Below are 22,076 nucleotides of genomic sequence, written 5' to 3' on the forward strand. Positions count from 1 at the left end.
CAACTTTCACTAGCAGAGAGTAAGGGGGCTTATGAATCTTGCAAAAGAGGGCGGGGAGAAGGAAGATGCGCGGAGTTTGTGGGTGCTTAGACAAACCAGTGAAAATGACGGCAGATGCACCTGTGAGGAAGTGAATGAACGAAAGAGCTAACGAGTGTGCTGAGAAGTGGGCGCAGGAAAAGGCAAGGGAAATGATGGCGGCCTCGGCTGCAGTGTCCACCTGTCCCGGGGTCATCTGCGGCCTCCCAGAGCCCGGGCCTCAGCCAGCCGGCCTCACCCCATCTACTGCCATCCTCCCCAGCTCTGCCATCCGTACTCATCAACATCCGGACCTCCGTGCAGTCCGTGGTGGTTGGCCACGCTGTGGAGTTTGAGTGCCTGGCCCTGGGGGACCCCAAGCCCCAGGTGACGTGGAGCAAAGTGGGCGGGCGCCTGCGGCCGGGTATCGTGCAGAGCGGAGGCATCGTCAGGATCGCCCGCGTGGAGTTGGCCGACGCCGGGCAGTACCGCTGCACTGCCACCAACGCCGCGGGCACCACTCAGTCACACGTGCTGCTGCTTGTGCAAGGTGAGGGCCAGTGGGGGCCGGGGTGCTCGGCCGTCTCCTGCCCACCCTGCCCTCCTCCTTCTTCCTGCTCGTGCGGGGAGTTTCAGCTCAGTGTGTTTAGGGAGCGGGTTTCCTAACAAGCAGGGCTTCCCTGGTAGCTCAGTTGGTAAAGAATCCCCCTGCAATGCAGGAGACCCCGGTTTGATTCCTGGGTTGGGAAGATCCCCTGGAGAAGGGATAGGCTACCCACTCCAGTGTTCTGGCCTGGAGAATTCCATGGACTGTATGGTCCATGGGGTCACAAAGAGTTGGACACGACTGAGCCACTTTCACTTTCACTTTTCCTAACAAGCAGGTGCAGCAGGGGATAGACGTGAGTGGTCCTCTGGGGCAGCTGGAACTCGCAGGGAAACCTGTACCATGGGGCATCAGGAGAAAATCAGACGCGTAGTCCTCACCTGAAGGACTGCCTGCTCTGTGAGGAGCGCCTGTAGCCCACACTGATGGCAGAGACAACACAGACACAAAGCAGATATACGAGACAGTAAAACTTGAGGCTTCCCTGGTGGCCCAGTGGTTAAGACTTCATGCTTCCACTACCAGGCGTGAGGGTTCAGTCCACTGGTCAGGGAACTGAGATCTCACATGCCACGTGGCATGGCAAAAAAGATTAAAGATTTTAAAATTAAAACAAAGAACTGAAACACGGGCATAGATGATGCCAGGCAGTTATAATCTGTGTGTTCTTCAAAAGCTATTCCTTTTCACCCCAGGCCCTCTGACTCGCCCCCAAACTCACCCCCGCTGCCCTAGTACCCCCTTTTCAGGTCCCTCAAGGGCTGCACAATGTTCCAGCCCGGTGGGTTTTCGAGGTTCAGTCTGTGGAGTCAGTTGGACATGTCCCCAAGCCCTGGCTCTGCCAGGTTCCATCGTTGCAGCCAGGAGTGAACGGCTCCTTTGCCTCCCAGCCGCAGCTCCCTCATCTGTGAAACGGGGAGACAGTGCCTCCCTCCCAGGGAAGGCGTGAGGATTAAACAAGTCAGGCAGGGGCCGCCATCAGGCTGACAGCCTGCGTCCCCCTCCTTCCTCTCAGCCTTGCCCCAGATCTCAACGCCCCCTGAGGTCCGCGTGCCCGCGGGTTCTACAGCTGTCTTCCCTTGCATGGTCTCTGGCTACCCCGCTCCTGAAATCACCTGGAGCAAGGTAACTGCAGGGCAGGGGGCCGGCAGGTCTGCCTGAGTGGCGTGTCCCCAGGACCCTCAGGCTTGGCCCAGAGTCCGCGCTCCGGGTCTGAGGGAGGGGGCCTCAGGCTGGGGCTGGGAGGCAGGCCCCACGGAGGTGCCGGCCGCAGCCGGGCTCACAGTGCTGGTGTGTCTGCAGCTGGACGGGAACCTGCCGCCCGACAGCCGCCTAGAGAACCACATGCTGCTGCTGCCCTCGGTCCAGCCCCAGGATGCGGGCACGTACGTCTGCACTGCCACCAACCGCCAGGGCAAGGTCAAGGCCTTCGCCCAGTTGCAGGTGCCAGGTGAGACCACACACCCCCAACCCCCGCCGGGGGAGCGGCCGCACCCTGCCCCCGCCCGGGGGAGTGTGGTCTGGAACTGTGCTTTCTGCCCGCAGAGCGCGTGGTGCCCTACTTCACGCAGACCCCCTACTCCTTCCTGCCGCTGCCCACCATCAAGGACGCCTACAGGAAGTTTGAGATCAAGATCACCTTCCGGCCGGACTCCGCGGATGGTGAGCCGCGGGAGCGGAGCTGACGCTGGGGATCTCCGCAGTCCCTGCCAGCGTGGCACCAGCCCTGGCAGCCGCTGGTCCTCGGACCCCCCTGTCCCGGGGCCCCCAGACCTGCCGGGCCCCCCCTCTCTGGCTCTCTCCTCCGCCTTGCTTCTCCATCCACTCCTCTGAGATGCCTATACCCAAGCCTCCTGCCTCCAAGTCTGCCATGATGCGACTGCCCCCACCCTCCTGCCCCACCTCCGCTCTGCCTCCCTCCTCCCCCCCTCACCCTTTCCTCCTCTCTCTCTCTCTCTCTCTCTCTCTCTCTCTCATCTGTCTCCTCCCTCCTCTTACGGGTCTCTGACTTGCACTGTCCAGGCCTTCTTCTCTACTCCGGTGAGTCTCTCTGCCTCCTGCTCCTTCTTCAGATTGACCCTCCCTCATAAGTGGAGCAAGTTCAGCTTCTTTCTAGGGACTCTCAGCAAGGCCCTTCTATCTGAGGTCCTGTCCTGAGAGTGAGATGCCCTGGCTGCGTGGGGTGTGCCCGAGGGAGGGGCGGGCTCCCCAGCTTGGGGTGGGGGCAGTGGGGTGGGGGCGTGGACGGGGAGGCCCTCATACAGCTGTGCCCGCCAGGGATGCTGCTATACAACGGGCAGAAGCAGATCCCAGGGAGCCCTGCCAACCTGGCCAACAGGCAGCCCGACTTCATCTCCTTCGGCCTCGTGGGCGGGAGGCCCGAGTTCCGGTGAGAACCCTCACCCTCCCCATTTATGGGGGCTGGGGGACTAGACTGCAGGACTTTCGATCAGGGGCATTCTGGAAGGAGATGTGGCTGTTATCCTTGATGACCTCCGTTCTGCCAGGGTCAGCACAGCCTACTGGCCGGTGGTGGAGGAACCAGCCTCTGACCTGCACAAAACTGCAGCTTGAACACTCAGCGATGCTGAGAGCTACCTTCCAGGGCAAGGCTGTTGGCCAGAACTCCTTCATTCATTCATTCATTCATTCAGCAGTCATTTCTGAATGTGTGCCGGGCACCAATAGAGAGATAAACACAACGGATCAAATTCTGGTCCTTGTGGGAATGTAATGTCCCGGTTGGGGGACACCAGCCGCAAACTAAGAAGGAAAGAAACGTGATCGCAGAGAGGGTCCTCAGACGAGCAGTGAGGCCACATGCTAGGCTGCAGGGGCCTGGAGCCATGCACACTTGGAGCCCCAGGGGCGGCTCTGGACAAGCTCCCAGGGAACAGTGTAAGGGGGAGAAGGCTTGGGGAGGGGCAGGGGTAGGGTGGGCGGGGAGGCGGTCAGTGGCGTCGACCCCTTTGCCTGGGGCCCTCCCTACAGACCCCACGTTCTCTCTCTCCTGCCCTGTCCCCTTACCCCTGCCCCGCGGAGCAGGTTTGACGCAGGCTCGGGCATGGCTACCATCCGCCACCCCACGCCGCTGGCCCTGGGCCAGTTCCACACCGTGACCCTACTGCGAAGCCTCACCCAGGGCTCCCTGATCGTGGGCAGCCTGGCGCCGGTCAATGGCACCTCGCAGGTGAGACCCAGCCCCGTCCCCCTAGGCCTGGCCCCTCTCCCACCTCCGCCCAGCCCGGCTGCCACTCCCCATGTCCCCTCTGCCCAGGGCAAGTTCCAGGGCTTGGACCTGAATGAGGAGCTCTACCTGGGCGGCTATCCCGACTACGGCGCCATCCCCAAGGCGGGGCTGAGCAGCGGCTTCATAGGTGAGCCCCCCTGCCCCCCGCCTGCAGCCCTGGCCAGACCTCCCCCCGGGCTGGCCGAGCCAGTGGTCACCCAGGAGGACGTGGTCACCTGGGCCTCCGGGCACCCCCACCTTGGCTCATCCTGTCCGCCCGCCCCACCCCCAGGCTGTGTCCGAGAGCTGCGCATCCAAGGCGAGGAGATCGTCTTCCACGACCTCAACCTCACGGCGCATGGCATCTCCCACTGCCCCACCTGCCGGGACCGGCCCTGCCAGGTGACCCTCGAGGCCGCACCCTCCTCCCGGCTGCCCCTAGCCACTGCCCTTGGCCGTGACGGAACCCCGCTCCCGAACCCCGTGGGAAGCAGGGGAAGGCCAGGGTGTCCTTGGCCTGACCTTTGGGGGTTGCCTCGCAGAACGGGGGCCAGTGCCAGGACTCGGAGAGCAGCAGCTACGTGTGTGTGTGCCCAGCTGGCTTCACCGGGAGCCGCTGTGAGCACTCACAGGCCCTGCACTGCCACCCAGGTGGGTACCCACCTGCCCCGTTCGTGGCTGCCACGCCAGCCTATTCCCTCTGCCTGTCACTGCGCCTCCATACCCACCCTCAACCACCCCCTGCCCCCCCAGCGGTTGAGTACTCACCATGCTCGTGGGTCCTCCCCCAAGTACTTAGACCTTCCTGGCTTCTGACTTCGATCACTGCTTACACCAATTCCCCTCCGCCTCGCATCTCTGCCACCCAAGGCCTCACCCCACTCGCTGCACCCAGGCACGGCCCCTGGCCCCCATCACCGCTCCTGGGTATCTACCACCTGTTACCAGGGCACTCACCCCACCCCCCGCCTCCCAGGGACTCCTCACCCCCACACCATAGCGCGGGCGGGTGCAGTCTTCCAGGAACAACACCTGGAGTCACGGGCTCACTCCGCCTTGCTAGCCCCCTGGCCTAAGTCCCTTCCCCCTCCCCCGTCTCCCCACGCAGCCCTCCTGGGCTGGCTGGGCTAACCAGCCGAGGCCCTGGCTGCAGTAGGTAGAACCCTGGCATCAGGACCCCTCTCTCTCTCCCTGGACACCTCCATATCCCTCCCACCTCACTGCCCACTGTGTCCCCCACCCCCAGAGGCCTGTGGACCCGACGCCACGTGTGTGAACCGGCCCGACGGCCACGGCTACACCTGCCGCTGCCACCTGGGCCGCTCAGGGATGAGGTGTGAGGAAGGTAAGCAGAGCGGGGGCCTGAGACCCCAGGGATCCCAGGGAGGACAGGGGGAGCTGGGCAGGGCACCCTGAGGCCCTGACGGATCCTGTGGATGATGCAGTTATTCCGGAGCCTGAATTCCTTAAGTAAGGGCCCCAGAGAGGAACCCGATCTGATGGGAGACCAGCCTGCTCTGCAGCGCCAGGGGGCAGGGAGTCTCAAGGCCACTGCTGCAGCCACTGCCCAATGGGTCCCCAGCCTCTGAGACTAGACAGTGGGGGTGAGCAGGGGTCCTGGAGGAAGGCTACCTGCTCGGAGCCCCCCAGGACCTCGGGGTTCCCACTGCCCCAGCTGAGCTGTGGCTGCCGCAGGTGTGACCGTGACCACCCCCTCCCTGTCGGGCACGGACTCCTACCTGGCACTGCCCGCTCTCACCAACACACACCACGAGCTGCGCCTGGATGTGGAGTTCAAGCCGCTGGCGCCCGACGGGGTGCTGCTGTTCAGTGGAGGGAAGAGCGGGCCGGTGGAGGACTTCGTGTCCCTGGCGATGGTCGGCGGCCACCTGGAGTTCCGATACGAGCTGGGCTCGGGTGAGTGCAGATACCAAACACAGACAGGCTGTGGGCACCGGGCTCCATGCCCCACTCCCCGGGCCCTCCGGGGCCCCAAGAGGCAGGAGGAATAAATTCTGAAGTCAGACCAACAGGAGACCCCTGATCTTTGCATCCTTCTCTGTCTGACTCGATTCGAGTCCCTAGACCTCTTTGGGGGTTCCTCAGGAGGCACAGAGAGGCTGAAGGAGGTTCTGTGCCTGCTCAAATTCCCGCAGCGGGGTGGGCCAGGGCAGGGGGGCCCATCCACGTGCCAACACTGCCCGGCGTCCTCCCCAGGCCTGGCTGTCCTGCGGAGCGCCGAGCCGCTGGCCCTGGGCCGCTGGCACCACGTGTCTGCAGAGCGTCTCAACAAGGATGGCAGCCTGCAGGTGAACGGCGGGCGGCCCGTGCTGCGCTCCTCACCTGGCAAGAGCCAGGGCCTCAACCTGCACACCCTGCTCTACCTGGGCGGCGTGGAGCCAGCCGTGCAGCTGCCCCCGGCCACCAACGTGAGCGCCCACTTCCACGGCTGTGTGGGTGAGGTGAGCAGGCTTCCCGACCACCAACAGGGAAGGCGGGGCGGTCTCGCTTCGTCTGCAGTCAGCCCCGGGCGCTGGGGGCTGGACACTTCCCCCTCCGAGCCTCAGTTTCCTCCTCTGTGAAATGGGATGGTTGCACCTGCTTTCAAAAGTCGTCCCGAGGCGGGACCGCCGTGATGGGTGTTTCCCGGGCGCACAGCAGGCCCTGGACTCTGTTCCTCCTTCCCTGGTGGCTCAGCTGGTAAAGAATCTGCCCGCAATGCGGGAGACCTGGGTTCGATCCCTGCATTGGGAAGATCCCCTGGAGAAGGGAAAGGCTACCCACTCCAGTATTCTTGGGCTTCCCTGGTGGCTCAGCTGGTAAAGAGTCCGCCTGTAATGCAGGAGACCCGGGTTCGATCCCTGGGTTGGGACGATCCCCTGGAGATGGGAAAGGCTACCCACTCCAGTATTTTGGCCTGGAGAATTCCATGGACTGTATAGTCCATGGGGTCGCAAACAGTCGGACACACGATTGAGCAACTTTCACACTTTCCCTGCCCTAGTCTCCCACCTCACTGCTCAGGTTGGAGCCTGGGGTCCCCTGATGCCCTCCGTCTGCTGGCACACCCGTGCCTCTGCCCGCTGCGTTCTTCAGGTCCCTCTGTGTGCCTGTGCCTACAGGTGTCAGTGAACGGAAAGCGGCTGGACCTCACCTACAGCTTCCTGGGCAGCCAGGGCGTCGGGCAGTGCTATGACAGCTCGCCGTGTGAGCGCCAGCCCTGTCGCCACGGTGCCACGTGCATGCCCGCGGGCGAGTACGAGTTCCAGTGTCTGTGTCGAGATGGCTTCAAAGGTGGGGGAGCCCCTGGGCTGGGAGGGAGGGGGCACAGGGTGGGCAGCGCCCGCTGCGGCCCCTGCCCACTCACCTTTGCCCCGACCCACAGGAGACCTCTGTGAGCACGAGGAGAACCCTTGCCAGCTCCACGAGCCCTGTCTACACGGGGGCACCTGCCAGGGCACCCACTGCCTCTGTCCCCCCGGCTTTTCAGGCCCACGCTGCCAACACAGTAAGCACCCCGACTTATCTCCGTCTTCCCCCTCGGGGCTCCAGGGGCTGGAGACAGCCCACTGACCAGAGCCTGCCTCTCCCCACAGGCTCTGCACACGGCCTGGTGGAGTCCGACTGGCATCTTGAAGGCAGCGGGGGCAACGGTATGTACTGGGCATAAACAGCCAGAGGAGCTGAGCAGACTTGTCCTTCCCAGACTCTGGGTCTCTCAGCTCCTCTTCCAGTGACCCACCGCCCTCACTGCTCCATCCTGGCCTCTAAATAAAACCGGTGCAGGTGAGAGGCTCCCTGGGCAGAGACAGCATAAGGAGAGACTAGCAGGTGAGAGGCTCCCTGGGCAGAGACAGCATAGGAGAGACGAGCAGGTGAGAGGCTCCCTGGGCAGAGACAGCATAGGAGAGACGAGCTGCCTAGCACCGGGTCTGCCCTGTGTTTGCAGGCTGGGTGACCGCACACTCCTCTCACTTCCGTTCTCTGCTCTGTATTCACGCATAAAGCAACAAGGGCATGCGTGTGCCCGTACCTGCCCGGGAGCAGTTAATGTCCGATGAATAAGGCAGCACCCTCGTTCTCGAGCATTCCACAGTTTGTTTAAAAGCAATGATGATGATTTTACTACCATGTGTACCATAAAAAGCGCTGGTAGGAGCCTGCGGTATAGCGCAGGGGGCTCAGCTCCGTGCTCTGTGAAGACCTGGATGGGTGGGATGGTGGGGGAGGGGCGGTCCAAAAGGGAAGGGATGTAAGTGTACATATAGCTGATTCACTTCGCGCTACAGCAGAAGCTAACCTAACATTGTAAAGCAGTCACACTCCAACTTAAAAATGTATTTATTGAACATCATTTACGGGGCTTGTGCTACCTGATTTCTAGATACATATCTTACTTATCACTAATACAGTTGGAGAGGTGGTGGTCTAGTGGGTAAGGGCCTGGATTCAAATCCCAGCCCTGCCACTTCCTGCCTGTGTGACTTGGGTGAGTCACTTAACCTCTCTGTACCTCAGTTTCCTCATGTATTAAATAGAAAGAAGCAACATCCTTCCACAAAACTTTGGAAAAAATTTAGTGTGAGGATAAAATTCTTTACTGTATTTAAAACGCTTCAAACAATGCCTGGCCCACAGCAGACACAGGATGTTGTCCTTGGCATTCAGTCCCTAAGTCCTGCTCGGCTCCTTGTGACCCCGTGGACTGCAGCACGCCGGGCTTCCCTGCCCTTCACCGTCTCCCGGAGCTTGCTCAAGCTCATGTCCATTGAGACAGTGATGCCATCCAACCATCTCACCCTCTGCTGCCTGCTTCTACAACCCTCAGTCTCTCCTAGCATCAGGGTTGTTTCCAGTGAGTCAGCTCCTCGCATCAGTGGCCCAAGTATTGGAGCTTCAACTTTAGCACGCGTCCCTCCAGTGAATATTCAGGGTTGATTTCCTTTAAGATTGATCAGTTTGATCTCCTTGCTGTCCAAGGGACTCTCAAGAGTATAAAAAATGCAGAATATTAGCTTTTGTGAATTGTAGCAAAGACATAGGGTTGTGACATGGATCCAGTTAAAAATTATGTTTGTAGCCGGATGATGTGAAACTTCCTGCCCTGTAACTGGCACAAAGTAGGTGCTCGGTAACTGTTAGCTGCTCACTTCATCAGCTGGTGGAGGCCGCTGATGTGTCCCCTACCCTGGTAGCTGCCAGGCCCCAGGGGCCAGCGCCGCTATGGAATGGCTTTGAGCAGGTAGGGTTGGGAATGTTATAGCCACACACACAGGGTGGGTGATGCAGCCTTAAGATCTGGGCTGCCATCCAGCTTCCTACTTCCTGGGCAAGTCCCTCACCCCTGAGCCTGTCTCTCTGTCTGTAAGAGGGAGGGAACTCAAGGGTTCAGAACCGTTACGTGCTACTGACCTGGGTGACCAGCTGCCCCAGTCTGCTCAGGACTGAGAGCCTTCTGGGAATGAGGGACTTGCAGAGCTAAAACAGGACAGGGGACTTCCCTGGCAGTCCCGTGGTTAAGAATCCTCCTTGCAATTCAGGGAACGTGGGTTCAATCCCTGGTCGGGGAACTAGGATCCCACATGTCTTGGAGCAGCTAAGCCCACACGCTGCAGCTACCGAGCCTGTGCGCTCTAGAGCCTGAGGGCCACAGGGAAGACCCATCACAGTCAAAAAAAAGAACCAGAACAGGAACCGGTTAATAGGGATGGGTGATCACCCTACCTGTTGACCGCACAGAATGAATGAAGCACGTAGGATTTCAAATGAATTTCAATTGTCCTGAAACAAGGTTATCAAAGGGCTTCCCGGGTGGCTCAGGTGGTAAAGGATCCACCCGCAGTGCAGAAGACCCAGGTTCGATCCCTGGGTTGGGAAGACCCCCTGGAGAAGGGCATGGCAACCCACTCCAGTATTCGCCTAGAGAATCCCATGGACAGAGGAGCCTGGTGGGCTACAGTCTATGAGATTGTGAAGAGTTGGATATGACTGAGTGACTCACCCTTTCACTTTCATCAAAACATTTACATTTTTTGCTTCTTTATTAACCATTAAATACAAGATTTAGGGTTGTTAGTCCCAACAGCTACCACAGTTGCAATAAGCATAAACAATGTTTTTAAGTGCTTGTAACTACCCCACGGGGGTGAGGAAATCTCCCGCTGGTGACCGAGTCACCTTCAATGTATCTCCTACCTGCGTAATTGAAGCAGCGGCTAACCTTCAGGGAGAAGTGAGCAAGGCCAGAACTGTAATCTTTTCCCAGCCAAGTTCAGAGCCCCCTGAATTCTGCCCACAGCCCCCTAGGTCCCCAGGGGCCGCAGGTTCAGAGCCCCTTAGGAGCAGTACAGGTCGGGATGGAGACAGAGGTCAGGGGTACCTGTGCGGGATGGATGCTCCATGGGGGTGGGCGGGGCTCCCAGCATCGCCCCCACTGCCCCTCCACAGATGCCCCCGGGCAGTACGGAGCCTACTTCTATGACAACGGCTTCCTCGCTCTCCCGGGCCGCATCTTCTCCAGGAGGTAAGACCAGTGTTGGGAAGGTCTGTGGGCCCGGGGTGGGACTTCTGCCCCCTCACCCTCTTTCTCCACCGCAGCCTCCCCGAGGTGCCTGAGACCATCGAGCTGGAGGTTCGGACCAGCACGGCCAGCGGCCTCCTGGTCTGGCAGGGCGAGGTGAGTGTGGGGCGTCTGGCCCGGGGCCTCAGGCTCCCCAGCCTCTTGGTGGCCGGGGAAGAGAGAAGGGGGGTGGCCACAGCCGCTGGGGCCACAGAGACGCTGTGTTTCCCTGGCAGGAGACGGGACAGTCCGGCCGAGGCAAGGACTTCATCAGTCTTGGGCTTCAGGACGGGCACCTCGTCTTCAGGTGGGTCCCGGCCCCTCCTCTCCCTTCCCTCACCCCCCTTTCCTTCACTGGCTTTCCCTCCGGTCCCCTCCCCAGCCACACCCCCAACTCCCCCACTCCAGTCCCACCCCCTGCTCACGCCCTCTGGGGCCTGTGTGCCTGCAGCTACCAGCTGGGCAGCGGGGAGGCCCGCCTGGTCTCCGAAGACCCCATTAACGATGGCGAGTGGCATCGTGTGACGGCGCTGCGGTAAGGGAGCCCCCCTGCCCGGGCACTGGGGTGAGGGGCCAGAGTTCCCCCATCACATGGAGGGGGCAGGCATTGAGCTCTGGGGAGACAGAATTTGAGGGCGGGGTCAGCAGGGCGATCACCACCCAGAGCACAGACTTCCAGGACAGCGGGCGGGGATGGGCACACGAGCACCCCAGGGGATGGGGGAAACCCGGGTGGGGTGCTCAGAAGCTGTGTGTGTGGCGCCAGATCTCTCACCCAGCCGGGGGTTGGGGGACAGGAAAAAGCTTGGGGAGCAGGAGGCGGACCTCTCTGTCATAAAGGGAGGGGACCCTCATGGGGCTGGGGAGGACAGGGAATAGCGGGTGAGGGCCGGACTCCCGTTCCGATGCAGAGAGGGCCAGAGAGGCTCCATCCAGGTGGATGGAGAGGAGCTGGTGAGCGGCCAGTCCCCAGGCCCGAACGTGGCGGTCAACACCAAGGGCAGCATCTACGTCGGTAAGTCCTGAAGGCCGGCCTCGGGGCAGGCTGGGGCCCTGCTCCTCTGGGTGCTGAGGGGGAACTGGGGGCCCCTGCACCCCCCAGCAGAGCTGGAGCCCCTCCCGGGGCTCCTGGAGCTGATGGGCCCACCCTCTCCCCCCACCCCGCAGGCGGAGCCCCCGACGTGGCCGTGCTGACCGGGGGCAGGTTCTCCTCGGGCATCACGGGCTGCATCAAGAACCTGGTGCTGCACTCCGCCCGGCCCGGCGGCCCGCCCCCGCAGCCAGTAGACATGCAGCACCGTGCCCAGGCAGGGGCCAACACACGCCCCTGCCCCTCGTAGGCGCTGCCTGCCCCGCACGGACTCCTGGGCCGCACCCCAGCCCCGCAACGGCGACTATATTATTATTAATATTATTATGATGATGATGATGAATATTTTGTAAGAAACCGAGGCGATGCCACGCTTTGCTGCTACTGCCCTGGGCTGGACTGGAGGGTGGGCACGTCACGCCCTCCCGCCCCCACCCACAAACACACCTGGGCAGAGCCACAGGCTGTGGGCACAGCAGGTTGCACCAGAGCCGGTGCCTCGGGGGGCCACCAGGACACGGGGTTAGGCGCAGTGGCTCAGTGGGGTCAGAACCGCCCCCACCAACAGAGCCCCCCCCAAGGCAGTGCTGGGCCGCCCGTTTGTTCAGCCTCGGGGCGGTGGCCCTCATTTCTGTGGAGCCGACATCGGCTTCCAGCCCGGCACCTTGCCAGCCACCTTGGAGCCTCACCAGATACCCGGAGCGGAGGGCATCAATTGGCCTTGGCCATCCTCCTCTGGGTTGGGAAGGCTCTTTAGTGCCAACTGTGGAGCAAAAGGCAGCTCACCCCTGGGCAGGCAGCCCCCAATCCCCCCCACCAGCCCACGTCCCAGCCCCGTTCCACCCCTATCAGACCAGCTGGGCCCCCGGCCCCTGGCAGCCTCCCCTTCCCACCAAGCCCTCCTGGCCTGCATCGCCCCCTCCCCACCAACCCCACACCTAGCCCAGGGCCCCCTTGCCCTCAAGGGGCTGCAAGGGAAACTCCAGCCCACTCGTACCAGGAGCTGCTACAGGCAGAGCCCCACACTGAGAGGGGCTTCCTGCCCGCACCAGGCCACGTCCCCCCCCACGGATCTGGAAGTGAAGGCCCAGGGGACATGGGGGGAAGAGGCCTTGGTGGTCAGAAAGAGTAAGTGCCTTGGGTGCGGGGAGCTGGGACACATGACTGGGAGGGGCAGGGAGGGGATGTGCCTGTCCTGCCCCGTCTGTGGGCGCCCGAGGGCCCGCCTGGAGGCACGCGCCCGCCCCACCAGCAGCCCCCAGACGTGGGGCCGGGACGCCTGGCCCCTGTGTCCTAGAAGGGGCCCTCCTGTGGTCTTTGTCTTGATCTTTCTTAATAAACGGTGCTATCCCCGCCAGGGCTGTCGTCTCCTGTGTCTTTGATTCAAGCGGGACTCGTGGTCCCTGAGGGTGGGCCGGGTGGGCCCAGGCAGGATGGACCAGCGAGGTCCAGGGGTGCAGTGAGACAGCTTCAGGCGCACGAGGCCCCTGCTCCCTGCCCCTCGTGGATCCAGCAGAGTGCCAGCTGCCAAAACAAGCTGCAGGGCCAACTGTCCCGGTGGCCTTCAGCATGACCCTCCGAGGCAGAAATCGTCCCATCTTCCAGAGGGGCAGACTGAGTCTCGAGGGCTCAGAGGTAGACAGCCCTGTTGGGGGTGGGGGCGGGGGCAGAACCCGGGGACCGTCGGATCCCAGAGCCCACTCTCTTCCCTCCGATGCCCGAAGCCTCTCTAGGAATGCACCCCCTGATGCTGGAAGGCTGGCTCACTCGACCGCAGCCCCCCAGGGGCCACTTGGCCAGGACACGTGTAACAGATGGTGCAGCAGAGTCCACGGGCCCGGGCCCGGCGGGCCAGCTGGCCGGAGAAGCAGCAGCACCAGAGGAGGCCCAGGAGGAGGCCAGCAGAGCCTAGGGACAGCAAGGAGGCCAGCGCCACCCCCTGCAGCCGGGGCCCTGCAGAAAGAGAGTCCACTCAGGCCTTGGCCCGGGCCTGCTGCCCCCTGCCCATCCCTGGAGCGGGACAAGTATGATCTCGGTGGATACAGCGACAGTGGGTGGTAACCAAGAGCCACCTACCTTCCAGAGCTACACCCTGTCGGGCAGGGTCCCAGTGGGCTGGTGGGCTCATCTCAGCTGCCGTCCCCAGTGGGCCTGAAGACGGGAGAGCTGCGGAGGGAGTCAGGGTTTGGGAGGTACTGTCATCTGTATTCCCCTTCTGGCTGGACTCTGGAGAGGGAGCTGAAGGGGGAAATAACCACCAACACACTGAGATTTGATGATTAAATGATTATGTCTCATTTAATCCTCCTAAAACCTCTGAGCAAGTGTTAGCATTTTTATTTTACTGATAAGGAATGGATGGGGAAACAGTGGAAACAGTGACAGACTTTATTTTTCTGGGCTCCAAAATCACAGCCGATGATGACTGCAGCCATGAAATTAAAAGACACTTACTCCTTGGAAAAGTTATGACCAACCTAGACAGCATATTAAAAAGCAGAGACATCACTTTGCCAACAAAGGTCCATCTAGTCAAAGCTATGCTTTTCTAGTGGTCATGTATGGATGTGAGAGTTGGACTGTAAAGAAAGCTGAGCACTGAAGAATTGATGCTTTTGAACTGTGGTGTTGGAGAAGACTCTTGAGAGTCCCTTGGACTGCAAGGAGATCCAACCAGTCCATCCTAAAGGAAATCAGTCCTGAATAGTCACTGGAAGGACTGATGCTGAAGCTGAAACTCCAATACCTTGGCCACCAGATGCAAAGAACTGACTCATTTGAAAAGACCCTGATGCTGGGAAAGATTGAAGGCAGGAGGAGAAGGGGACGACAGAGGATGAGATGGTTGGATGGCATCACCGACTCAATGGACATGGGTTTGACCAAGCTCTGGGAGTTGGTGATGGACAGGGAGGCCTGGTGTGCTGCAGTCCATGCGGTCACAAAGGGTCAGACACGACTGAGCAACTGGACTGAAGCACAGAGGGAGGCTGAGTCACTTGCCCAGGTCACACAGCTGGAAGTAGCAGAGGGGACCTGAACGCACAGTCTAGCTCCGTGGGCTGTGGTGGATGAATGGAGCTGCTTTTCAAGAAGGAAATGCCTGAGGTGAGCACTGTCAGTGCGCCCAGCACCGTGCTCTGCGCTGGGCTCTTCACCCACAGGATTTCACTTAAAGTTCATGACAAATCTAAGAGCCTCAGTTTATCATCCTCAGTTTACAGGTAAAGAAACGAAAGCACAGGGAGGTTCATTCTTCCACTTAATCGACGAGTATTTTTTGATCATCTACTATACCCCAGGCATTGCTCTGGGGACTAAGGGATATGACAGTGAGAAAAATACACAAAAATGTCTTCAAGGAGGGCTTTCCTGGTGTCTCAGTGGTAAAGAATCCGTCTGCCAATGCAAGACACACGGGTTCGAACCCTGATCCAGGTGGTGCTAGTGGTTAAAAAAAAAAAAAAATCCTGCTTGCCAGTGCAGGAGACATAAGAGATGTAGGTTCAATCCCTGGGTCTGGAAGGTCTCCAGGAGGAGGGCATAGCAACCCACTCCAGTATTCTTGCCTGGAGAATACCATGGACTCTGGTATTCTGGAAGAGCCTGGTAGACTATATTCTGTGGGGTCACAAAGAGTCAGACATGATGGAAATGACTTCAGTTCAGTTCAGTCACTCAGTCGTGTCCAATTCTTTGTGACCCCATGGACTGCAGCACACCAGGCCTCCCTGTCCATCGCCAACTCCTGGAGTTTACTCAAACTCATGTCCATGGAGTCAGTGATGCCATCCAGCCATCTCATCCTCTGTCGGCCCCTTCTTCCACCTTCAATCTTTCCCAGCATCAGGGTCTTTTCAAATGAGTCAGTTCTTCTTGGAAATGACAGAACGCACCCTCAGCACCACTGAAACGCCATTTGGAAGCAGCTGGACCAGATCACCTCCAGCATCTTCAAGCTCTAACGTCCTCTGGTCCTCAGGCTAGAGGTCCTCAGCCTGGTCTGGACAGAGTCCCTGCTGCTTCCCCTTATCCTCTCCCGCCACACCCCTGCCTCCGGCTCCCATCCCAGCTGCTCGGCGGGGCCCAGGCCCCACCCCCGACTGACCTCCGCAGTTGGCTGGTGGCCAGGAGGCCTGGTCACTGCCATCACCACAGTTGTCCATGGCCCAGCGATCGCACACCAGGCTCGGGGGGATGCACCTGCCATTCCGACACGGGAAGTAGGCACCACAGGATCCTGTGGCAGAGAGGGGAGGCATGTGATGAGGACCCTGGGCACCGGGGCAGGTCTGGCCCTTCGGGGAGGGAATGTGGGACGTGTGAGCAGGAGAGGCTGTTTCCAGGTGCGTGCAGATGAGAGTATGGATGAGACAGGGGTGTGATCATAAAGATGATGAGGGTGACGGTGGCTAAGATTTACGGAATTGCTATGCCAGGCCCGGCATGGTTCGCATCACAGCTCATCAAGTTCTCACAGCAACCCTGTGGGGTCAATACTGTTATCAACCCCATTTTAGAGAGGAGAAGACTGAGGCACAGGGAGGCTAGGTCGCTAGACCAAGGCCACATAGCTTATATCTAAGCAGCGGGGTAGGAGTTCCGCCCCATGCTCGTGTGAGCCTGTGAGTGTGTATGTGCACGTGTGAGGGCCCGGTGACCGGAACACTCCAAGCACCTCCCACTCTCAGCACTGTAGCCGTACGGCTCGTTCCTCTCAGGTCTCCACTCAAATGCCATCTTGCCCGAAGGACCGCCCTCACCCCTACACGAGACCCGCACACCACCCCTCCCCCCGCCCCTTTATCCTGACTCCGGTTCCCCTGTAGCACTTACCACCTCTGCAGGACACACATTTGCTTGATTCTCTGTGGTCTGTCTCGCCCACTAGAATGTCAGCTCAAGTGAGGCAGGGACTTCTCTTTCACTCATGGCTGCGTGAATCCCTGGAGCCTGGAAGAGCACCTGGTGCCTGGCAGCTAACTCAATACTTGTTAAATGAATGAGCACACGCGTGGACGAGAAAAGGGGATGACTTGGTGCCCAGGTGCGGCAGACAGGTTGGCTTATGCAGCACCCCATTCTGCGGAAAAAAGCTGGGTCAGGCAGTACTGACCAATACCATGGCTCAGAGCTGAGCATGGGAATCAGAGCATTCCATTCCTGGTTCTGGGAATGGACACATGGCCCATGTGACTAATCAGATTTGACCCTGAGGACTTTTGCTAGAACCTTAAGATCCCTGCAGTTGTCTGGCGGTCCAGTGGGTAGGACTTGGCATTTCCACTGCAGGGGGCTCGGGTTCAGTCCCTGGTCAGGAACTGAGATCCTGCCAGCCACACGACGGCACAGCCAAAAAAGAAAAGATCCTCACTCTTTTTTTCATTGAGGTGAGAGTTATAAGACAGACTGTATTCTTGGAGCTGCAGGGTCACCTTGCTGCCAAGTAGAAAGAGGGAGCTAGAGTTGCCTGAGATGGAAGCCAAACAGATCCAAAGCAAAGGGAGAAAAATAAAGAGAGAGAGCCTAGGAGGCATCTCTTGAGCTCTTGGATCCATCTATACCTGAACCAACACCTTAATATCCCAGTTATAGGAGCCCCCCAAATTCTCCTTTGGCCTAAGCCAACTTGAATTGGGTTTCTTACATATGCATATGAAAGTGAATGCTCTCATAAGCACAAGATGTGTAGGTGTCAGAGCGAATATCTATGAGCGGAAACACAAACAGTAATATGATAAAAAGCGATCCAAAGGAGCCAGAGTTGCAACACAGCTTCACCACTGCCACCTGCTCTTCAGAGCCCAATCCTGCTAAACACAGAGCAGCTGCGACATGCCTGGCTGGCGCCTCACAGGAGGGCAAGGTCATGGGGGGAAAGGGAGAGAGAGGAAATAAAGAAGGGAGGGAGGGAAGGAGTTGGTTTCCAATTAGCCGGTGAGACCTTCTTGCAAAACAACATTAGGACCCTTGGTGCAGGAGCCAGAAAGGAGACCCCAAGCCCCATCAGTCATGGCCCCAAAGAGACACAGGAGATGGCAGGGCGTGCTCTCTGACCAGCTCAGGTTGAAGGGCTGTCGACGGCCTGGCATGTCGAGGTCCAGCTCCTGGTGAACCTGGGTTGGCTCTCAGAGCCCCCCGACTCCCTTGTTCTTGCCTCCAAGTTCTCACGACCCCATATTTAATGCTCCAGTCTGGTTATTTTGGCAGAGAGAGCGATGAAGCTTCTCTGTGGTTTTGGAAATTTCTGGGCTTTGGCAGCTCGTCTGGGGTAGCATCAGTGAGTGTCTCCAGTCCTGGGGAACCTGCCAGGACTAAAGCCTTGACTCAATGTGAGCAGAGGACCAACTCTAGCAGTTACAGCCCTGCTGTTCCGCCTGTGATTGGGGTGGCTGGCAGCACTTTGCCTAACCTCCCTGAGCCTGTTTCCCATCCATCAATAGGAGAGTATGACCCAGCAGAGCTGCTGTGAGAACAGAGATCTGGCTTGCCAAGGGCGGGAGACAATGCTCAATAAGGGATCGCTGTTAATATCACAATCAGTTCCCTTTCCTTGCCTAAGTAGGTTTCCCCCACTTACAGTCACCAAGAGTCCTAACTCTCCGTCCCTCTGCAATCGTCTGAGAAGCAGATTCAGGACAGAGGAGCCGGTGTGTGAACATACGTGGGCGTGAGTTGCCTGGAAGTGTGCAAAGTGGTACTGTGTATGAGGTGTGTTATGCGAACTGTGTGTGCGAAAGTGCCGTATGTAAGCCAGGTGGGTCGTGCGTTGGCAGCCTGTGTGTGCCGGGTGTGTGGAGTCGTGTGTACAAGGTGTATGCTTGCGCCGTGTGTATGAGGGAGTGGATGCTGGAGTGTGAGGTGCGGGAAGTCAAGTCCCCGCGGTTGGCTCTCGGTCTGGACCGCGCCACCCACTTCTCTCCTGCAGGCCCAGGCCCCTCCGTGTCCAGGCCGACTGCCCCAACCCACCCAGCCGGAAAGAGGTGACTTCGCCCACGAAGTCCACGCGGGGCTGGCGGCCTCTGGTGACCAGGCGCAGGCCCAGGAGGTCCCCGGAGGTCGTCACCGGGGCCGGGATGGTCAGGCCGCAGAGCGGGGCTCCCAGGGGCCGGGGCGTCCCCGGCGGCCCCTCGTACAACTGCAGGTAGGAGCCGGGGGCGCAGGGGTCTGCCTGCAGCGGGGCGGAGGCGTTGAGCGCCGGGGGCGGCATGGACGGCGGGGCCAGGCTGTAGACCAGGAAGAAGCGGAACTGGAGGCGGATCCTGTCGCCGGGGGCGGCCGCCCGCACCCAGAGCCCGCAGTCCATGTCCGGGGCCACGAAGTAAAAGCGGCGCGACGCGGAGTGCGAGCGCAGCAGCAGCCCGTCCGCCTGCCTGGTCCGGCCGCACAGGTCCACCAGGTCAGCTGCAACGGAGAGACCGGCCCTGGAACCGAGGTGCCCGGCCTGGCCCCTGCCGTCTGCCCAGGGGCAGATGATCGATCCATCTCAGAATATTTGTGAGGGCTACAAAATTTAATTCAAGTCCTCAATCTCTTATTCAGAAACCCTAGGATAGGGACTTCCCTGAGGCCAAGCGGTAAAGACTTCCCCCTCCAATGGAGGTGGGGGTGGGGGGGGGTCGGGGTGGCGGGGGGAGGGGGGGCGGCAGGTTCCAGGGTTCCACCCCTGGCAAGTGAGCTAAGATCCCACCTGCCAGGTGGCCCAAAAAACAAAACATAAAACAAATAATATTGTAACAAACTCAATAAGAACAGTCCACATTTAAAAAAAAAATCTAAAAAAAAAAAACCCACCTTGGGATATGGTTTCAGGATTTCCCAGATTTTAGAAAGATGATACAGCCTCAAACGGAGTCTGCCTCAGCCCTCTGTGATCAAACACATTTTCTAGAGCAGTTGTACAGAACATTTACCCTAAGTTGGAGAAGGAAATGGCAACCCACTCCAGTACTCTTGCCTGGAAAATCCCATGGACAGAGGAGCCTGATAGGCTGCAGTCCACGGGGTCTCCAAGAGTTGGACACGACTGAGCGACTTCATTTTCACTTTTCACTTTCATGCATTGGAGAAGGAAATGGCAACCCACTCCAGTGTTCTTGCCTGGAGAATCCCAGGGACGGGGGAGCCTGGTGGGCTGCTGTCTATGGGGTCGCACAGAGTCGGACACAACTGAAGCGACTTAGCAGCAGCAGCCGCAGCAGGACAAATAAAGATAATACACAGACTCCTATCAGTTCAGGTCAAGGTGTTGCCAGTTAGTTAAAAAAACAATATTGGTTGTCAGACCTTCCCGTATTTTGCAGTGGAAACTAAAGGACTGTGGGCACATATGGGTGTGGGTGTAGTGCTTCGGGGAGCACCTACTGAGCACTGCAGAAGTGCTAGTTTTATCTTGTGTAAGGAAGGATGGGAGAGACACAGTTGGGCACCTGCCCAGACAATAGCCATTCCCTGGTTCTCCTTGCTAAAGAAACTCAGTTCCCCTCAGTTGTCAGGGAGCAACGTGTTAGCCCCCTGGTCATTAGCCTAATCCAAGTCTTCTAATCCTAATTCTATTTGCCAGGTTTAGGGGTTGGCATGTGACCTGATTCTGGCCAATAAGATTTAAGGAGAGGCTTGCTGAGGGTTCCTGAGAAAGATTTTCCTCCTTAACAAAAAAAAAAAAAAAGGAAGGAAACCTGTGGGATGAGTAGCCCCCCTTTCTTCCTGCTTTTGAAAGTCATTGACTGAGGATGTGATGTCCGGAGCTGCAGCAGCCATCTTGCAAGGATGAGGTCATGAGCATTATGGAGGAGCCTTGGCACAGATGCTGGGAGGGATTGGGGGCAGGAGGAGAAGGGGACGACAGAGGATGAGATGGCTGGATGGCATCACTGACTTGATGGACGTGAGTCTCAGTGAACTCCGGGAGTTGGTGATGGATAGGGAGGCCTGGCGTGCTGCGATTCATGGGGTTGCAAAGAGTCGGACATGACTAAGCAACTGATCTGATCTGATCTGATCTTCGCACAGTTGAGCTGCTGAAAACCATTCTGGTCTCACCTAAGGCCTCTCTTCTTAAGTGAAATAATAAATGTCCTTATGTTAAACGTTCCCTTTAGTTTGGTATCTGTTCCAGCCCCAAACTTCCTCATTGGTACAGAATTGTTATGAAGGTTAATGAGATAATGTGTAAGTATTCAAGCCATCTCTGATTTTTGTAAGGAGAGAGAGAGAACAGGAGGTGGCTTTTCTGGTGATGGTAAGGGCACTAGTAGTACTTGAGGACAAGCCAGGATCTGGGTCTTTGGGGGAGAAATTCTCCTTTAGGGCTCGGGATGTAGGAGCATCTTCTCATATCTGTGCAGATCTACTAAAGGCAGAACCTGTCCTGGAGGCACATGGGACAGGGGTGTTTCAGAGAGTGAGTGCACGAGCACCTCCTATGCGCAGGGTGCTGTCTGTGTGTCTTGCATGGTTGATCTCACATGGATAATATTAACAGTCCCTTAAGGAGCAAGGCTCTATTGTTCTTCCCATTTTACTGCTGAGGAAATGAAGACTTAGAAACTGTGAAGTCAGGACTCCCCTGGTGATCTAGTGGTTAAGACTCTGTGCCTCCAGTGCAGGGGGCCACAGGTTTGATCCCTGGTTGGGGAACTAAGATCCCACATGCCCTGCAGTGAGGCCACAAAAAAAAAAAAAAAAAAGTGATGTCAAGGGTAGAGTGAGTGTGTGAATGCAGGGTCATCTGACTCCAAAGTCCACAGCGTTTCCCAGTGCCAGACCTGAGGGCTGCCCCACCTGCCTCCAGGCCGTTGCTTCTGGGTGACTTGGAGCTCCAGCCACCCAGAGGGACTGGGATGGATTTGGGGGTGCCAGGCAAGAGCAGACTCAGAGTTTCCCAGTGTCCCCCAACCCAAGGGATCCCAGCCCATCAGGGTGAATGCTGACTGGGGAAACAGGCTCTAAGGGTGGTGGGCCTGAGTCTCCTGCCTGCCCAGCCAAGCCCCCACAGACTCACCAGTGTGCAGAGCTGATGCAGTCAGCGTGGCTGCCCCCAGCAGGAGCAGCCTCTGGGGCAGCTGCGGAGGACGGACCTCCATCCCAGCCATCCTGTGCCCAGCAGTGGGGCAGACCAACAGAATCCGCAGTTTGGGGTCTTTGGGAAGACTGCAGTGGAGGGGTTGGCAGGATGCAGGGAGCAAGAGGAGGCAAGTGCACCAGCTCCTCTGGTCTCTCCAGAGATGTTTGCGCTCCCGGTTCCAGACTCTTCTTCAGATCAGGGTTGTGTCTAGGGTTGCCATGGAGATTTGGGGCTGGGGCAGGAGCCTGGGGAGAGAAGGCGGGGAGGATGCCTGCTCATCCCCTGCCAGACAGGAACCAGGAAACTCAGATCCGGTTCAGCCACAGGGCTTCTGGGAGGGGGGTCCCACAGCCTCAGAGAACTGCTGCCTTCCTGGAGAAGTTGGCATCTTAGGGCCGAGCTTAAGGGAGAGGCCCAGGACACCAAACGGGCCTCTCGGAAGGCCTTAGAGAGGCAGCAAGTGGTGCAGGAGCGCTGGCCCAGGACTCGGCTCTGTTACAAAGGGCT

At 58.8% G+C, this 22,076-nt stretch overlaps 2 protein-coding genes across 10 annotated transcripts in view; one reads left to right on the forward strand and one right to left on the reverse strand.

Annotated features, from left to right (window-relative positions):
• Nucleotides 1–12,860, forward strand: part of HSPG2 (heparan sulfate proteoglycan 2) — a 109,939-nt gene extending 97,079 nt beyond the window's left edge. For 7 of the 9 annotated variants that reach the window (XM_027521128.1, XM_027521153.1, XM_027521177.1 and 4 more), the window contains 21 exons: nucleotides 302–568; nucleotides 1,641–1,750; nucleotides 1,928–2,075; nucleotides 2,171–2,287; nucleotides 2,903–3,014; nucleotides 3,671–3,815; nucleotides 3,903–4,002; nucleotides 4,147–4,256; nucleotides 4,397–4,505; nucleotides 5,101–5,199; nucleotides 5,550–5,771; nucleotides 6,072–6,316; nucleotides 6,977–7,148; nucleotides 7,240–7,362; nucleotides 7,451–7,507; nucleotides 10,302–10,377; nucleotides 10,452–10,530; nucleotides 10,650–10,720; nucleotides 10,865–10,948; nucleotides 11,325–11,428; nucleotides 11,581–12,860. In XM_027521128.1, the coding sequence (XP_027376929.1) occupies nucleotides 302–568; nucleotides 1,641–1,750; nucleotides 1,928–2,075; nucleotides 2,171–2,287; nucleotides 2,903–3,014; nucleotides 3,671–3,815; nucleotides 3,903–4,002; nucleotides 4,147–4,256; nucleotides 4,397–4,505; nucleotides 5,101–5,199; nucleotides 5,550–5,771; nucleotides 6,072–6,316; nucleotides 6,977–7,148; nucleotides 7,240–7,362; nucleotides 7,451–7,507; nucleotides 10,302–10,377; nucleotides 10,452–10,530; nucleotides 10,650–10,720; nucleotides 10,865–10,948; nucleotides 11,325–11,428; nucleotides 11,581–11,753 (2,723 nt within the window). In that variant the 3' untranslated portion in view covers nucleotides 11,754–12,860. The remainder of the gene's footprint in view (nucleotides 1–301; nucleotides 569–1,640; nucleotides 1,751–1,927; nucleotides 2,076–2,170; nucleotides 2,288–2,902; nucleotides 3,015–3,670; nucleotides 3,816–3,902; nucleotides 4,003–4,146; nucleotides 4,257–4,396; nucleotides 4,506–5,100; nucleotides 5,200–5,549; nucleotides 5,772–6,071; nucleotides 6,317–6,976; nucleotides 7,149–7,239; nucleotides 7,363–7,450; nucleotides 7,508–10,301; nucleotides 10,378–10,451; nucleotides 10,531–10,649; nucleotides 10,721–10,864; nucleotides 10,949–11,324; nucleotides 11,429–11,580) is intronic. The other 2 variants (XM_027521146.1, XM_027521186.1) reach the window with 1 other exon arrangement.
• A 104-nt stretch (nucleotides 12,861–12,964) lies between these two features.
• Nucleotides 12,965–21,792, reverse strand: LDLRAD2 (low density lipoprotein receptor class A domain containing 2). The gene is made up of 5 exons (XM_027521189.1): nucleotides 21,507–21,792; nucleotides 18,473–18,907; nucleotides 15,612–15,743; nucleotides 13,580–13,741; nucleotides 12,965–13,456 (listed from the first exon to the last, which is right to left on the reverse strand). The coding sequence occupies exons 1-5, from the start codon at nucleotides 21,595–21,597 to the stop codon at nucleotides 13,233–13,235; spliced, it is 1,044 nt and encodes a 347-aa protein (XP_027376990.1). The 5' UTR covers nucleotides 21,598–21,792; the 3' UTR covers nucleotides 12,965–13,232.
• Between the last annotated feature and the right edge of the window lie 284 nt (nucleotides 21,793–22,076).

Source organism: Bos indicus x Bos taurus, chromosome 2 (assembly GCF_003369695.1).
Source record: "Bos indicus x Bos taurus breed Angus x Brahman F1 hybrid chromosome 2, Bos_hybrid_MaternalHap_v2.0, whole genome shotgun sequence".
In the NCBI taxonomy this organism is placed as follows: Eukaryota; Metazoa; Chordata; class Mammalia; order Artiodactyla; family Bovidae; genus Bos; species Bos indicus x Bos taurus.

Coding starts and splice junctions, on each gene's coding strand:
- LDLRAD2 (XM_027521189.1), bottom strand. CDS start 21,597: ATGGCTGGGATGGAGGTCCGTCCTCCGCAGCTGCCCCAGAGGCTGCTC. Junction 15,744..18,472: donor AGTCACCTCTTTCCGGCTGG/GTGGGTTGGGGC, acceptor TCTCTGCCACAG/GATCCTGTGGTGCCTACTTC. Junction 13,457..13,579: donor ACAGGGTGTAGCTCTGGAAG/GTAGGTGGCTCT, acceptor CTCTTTCTGCAG/GGCCCCGGCTGCAGGGGGTG.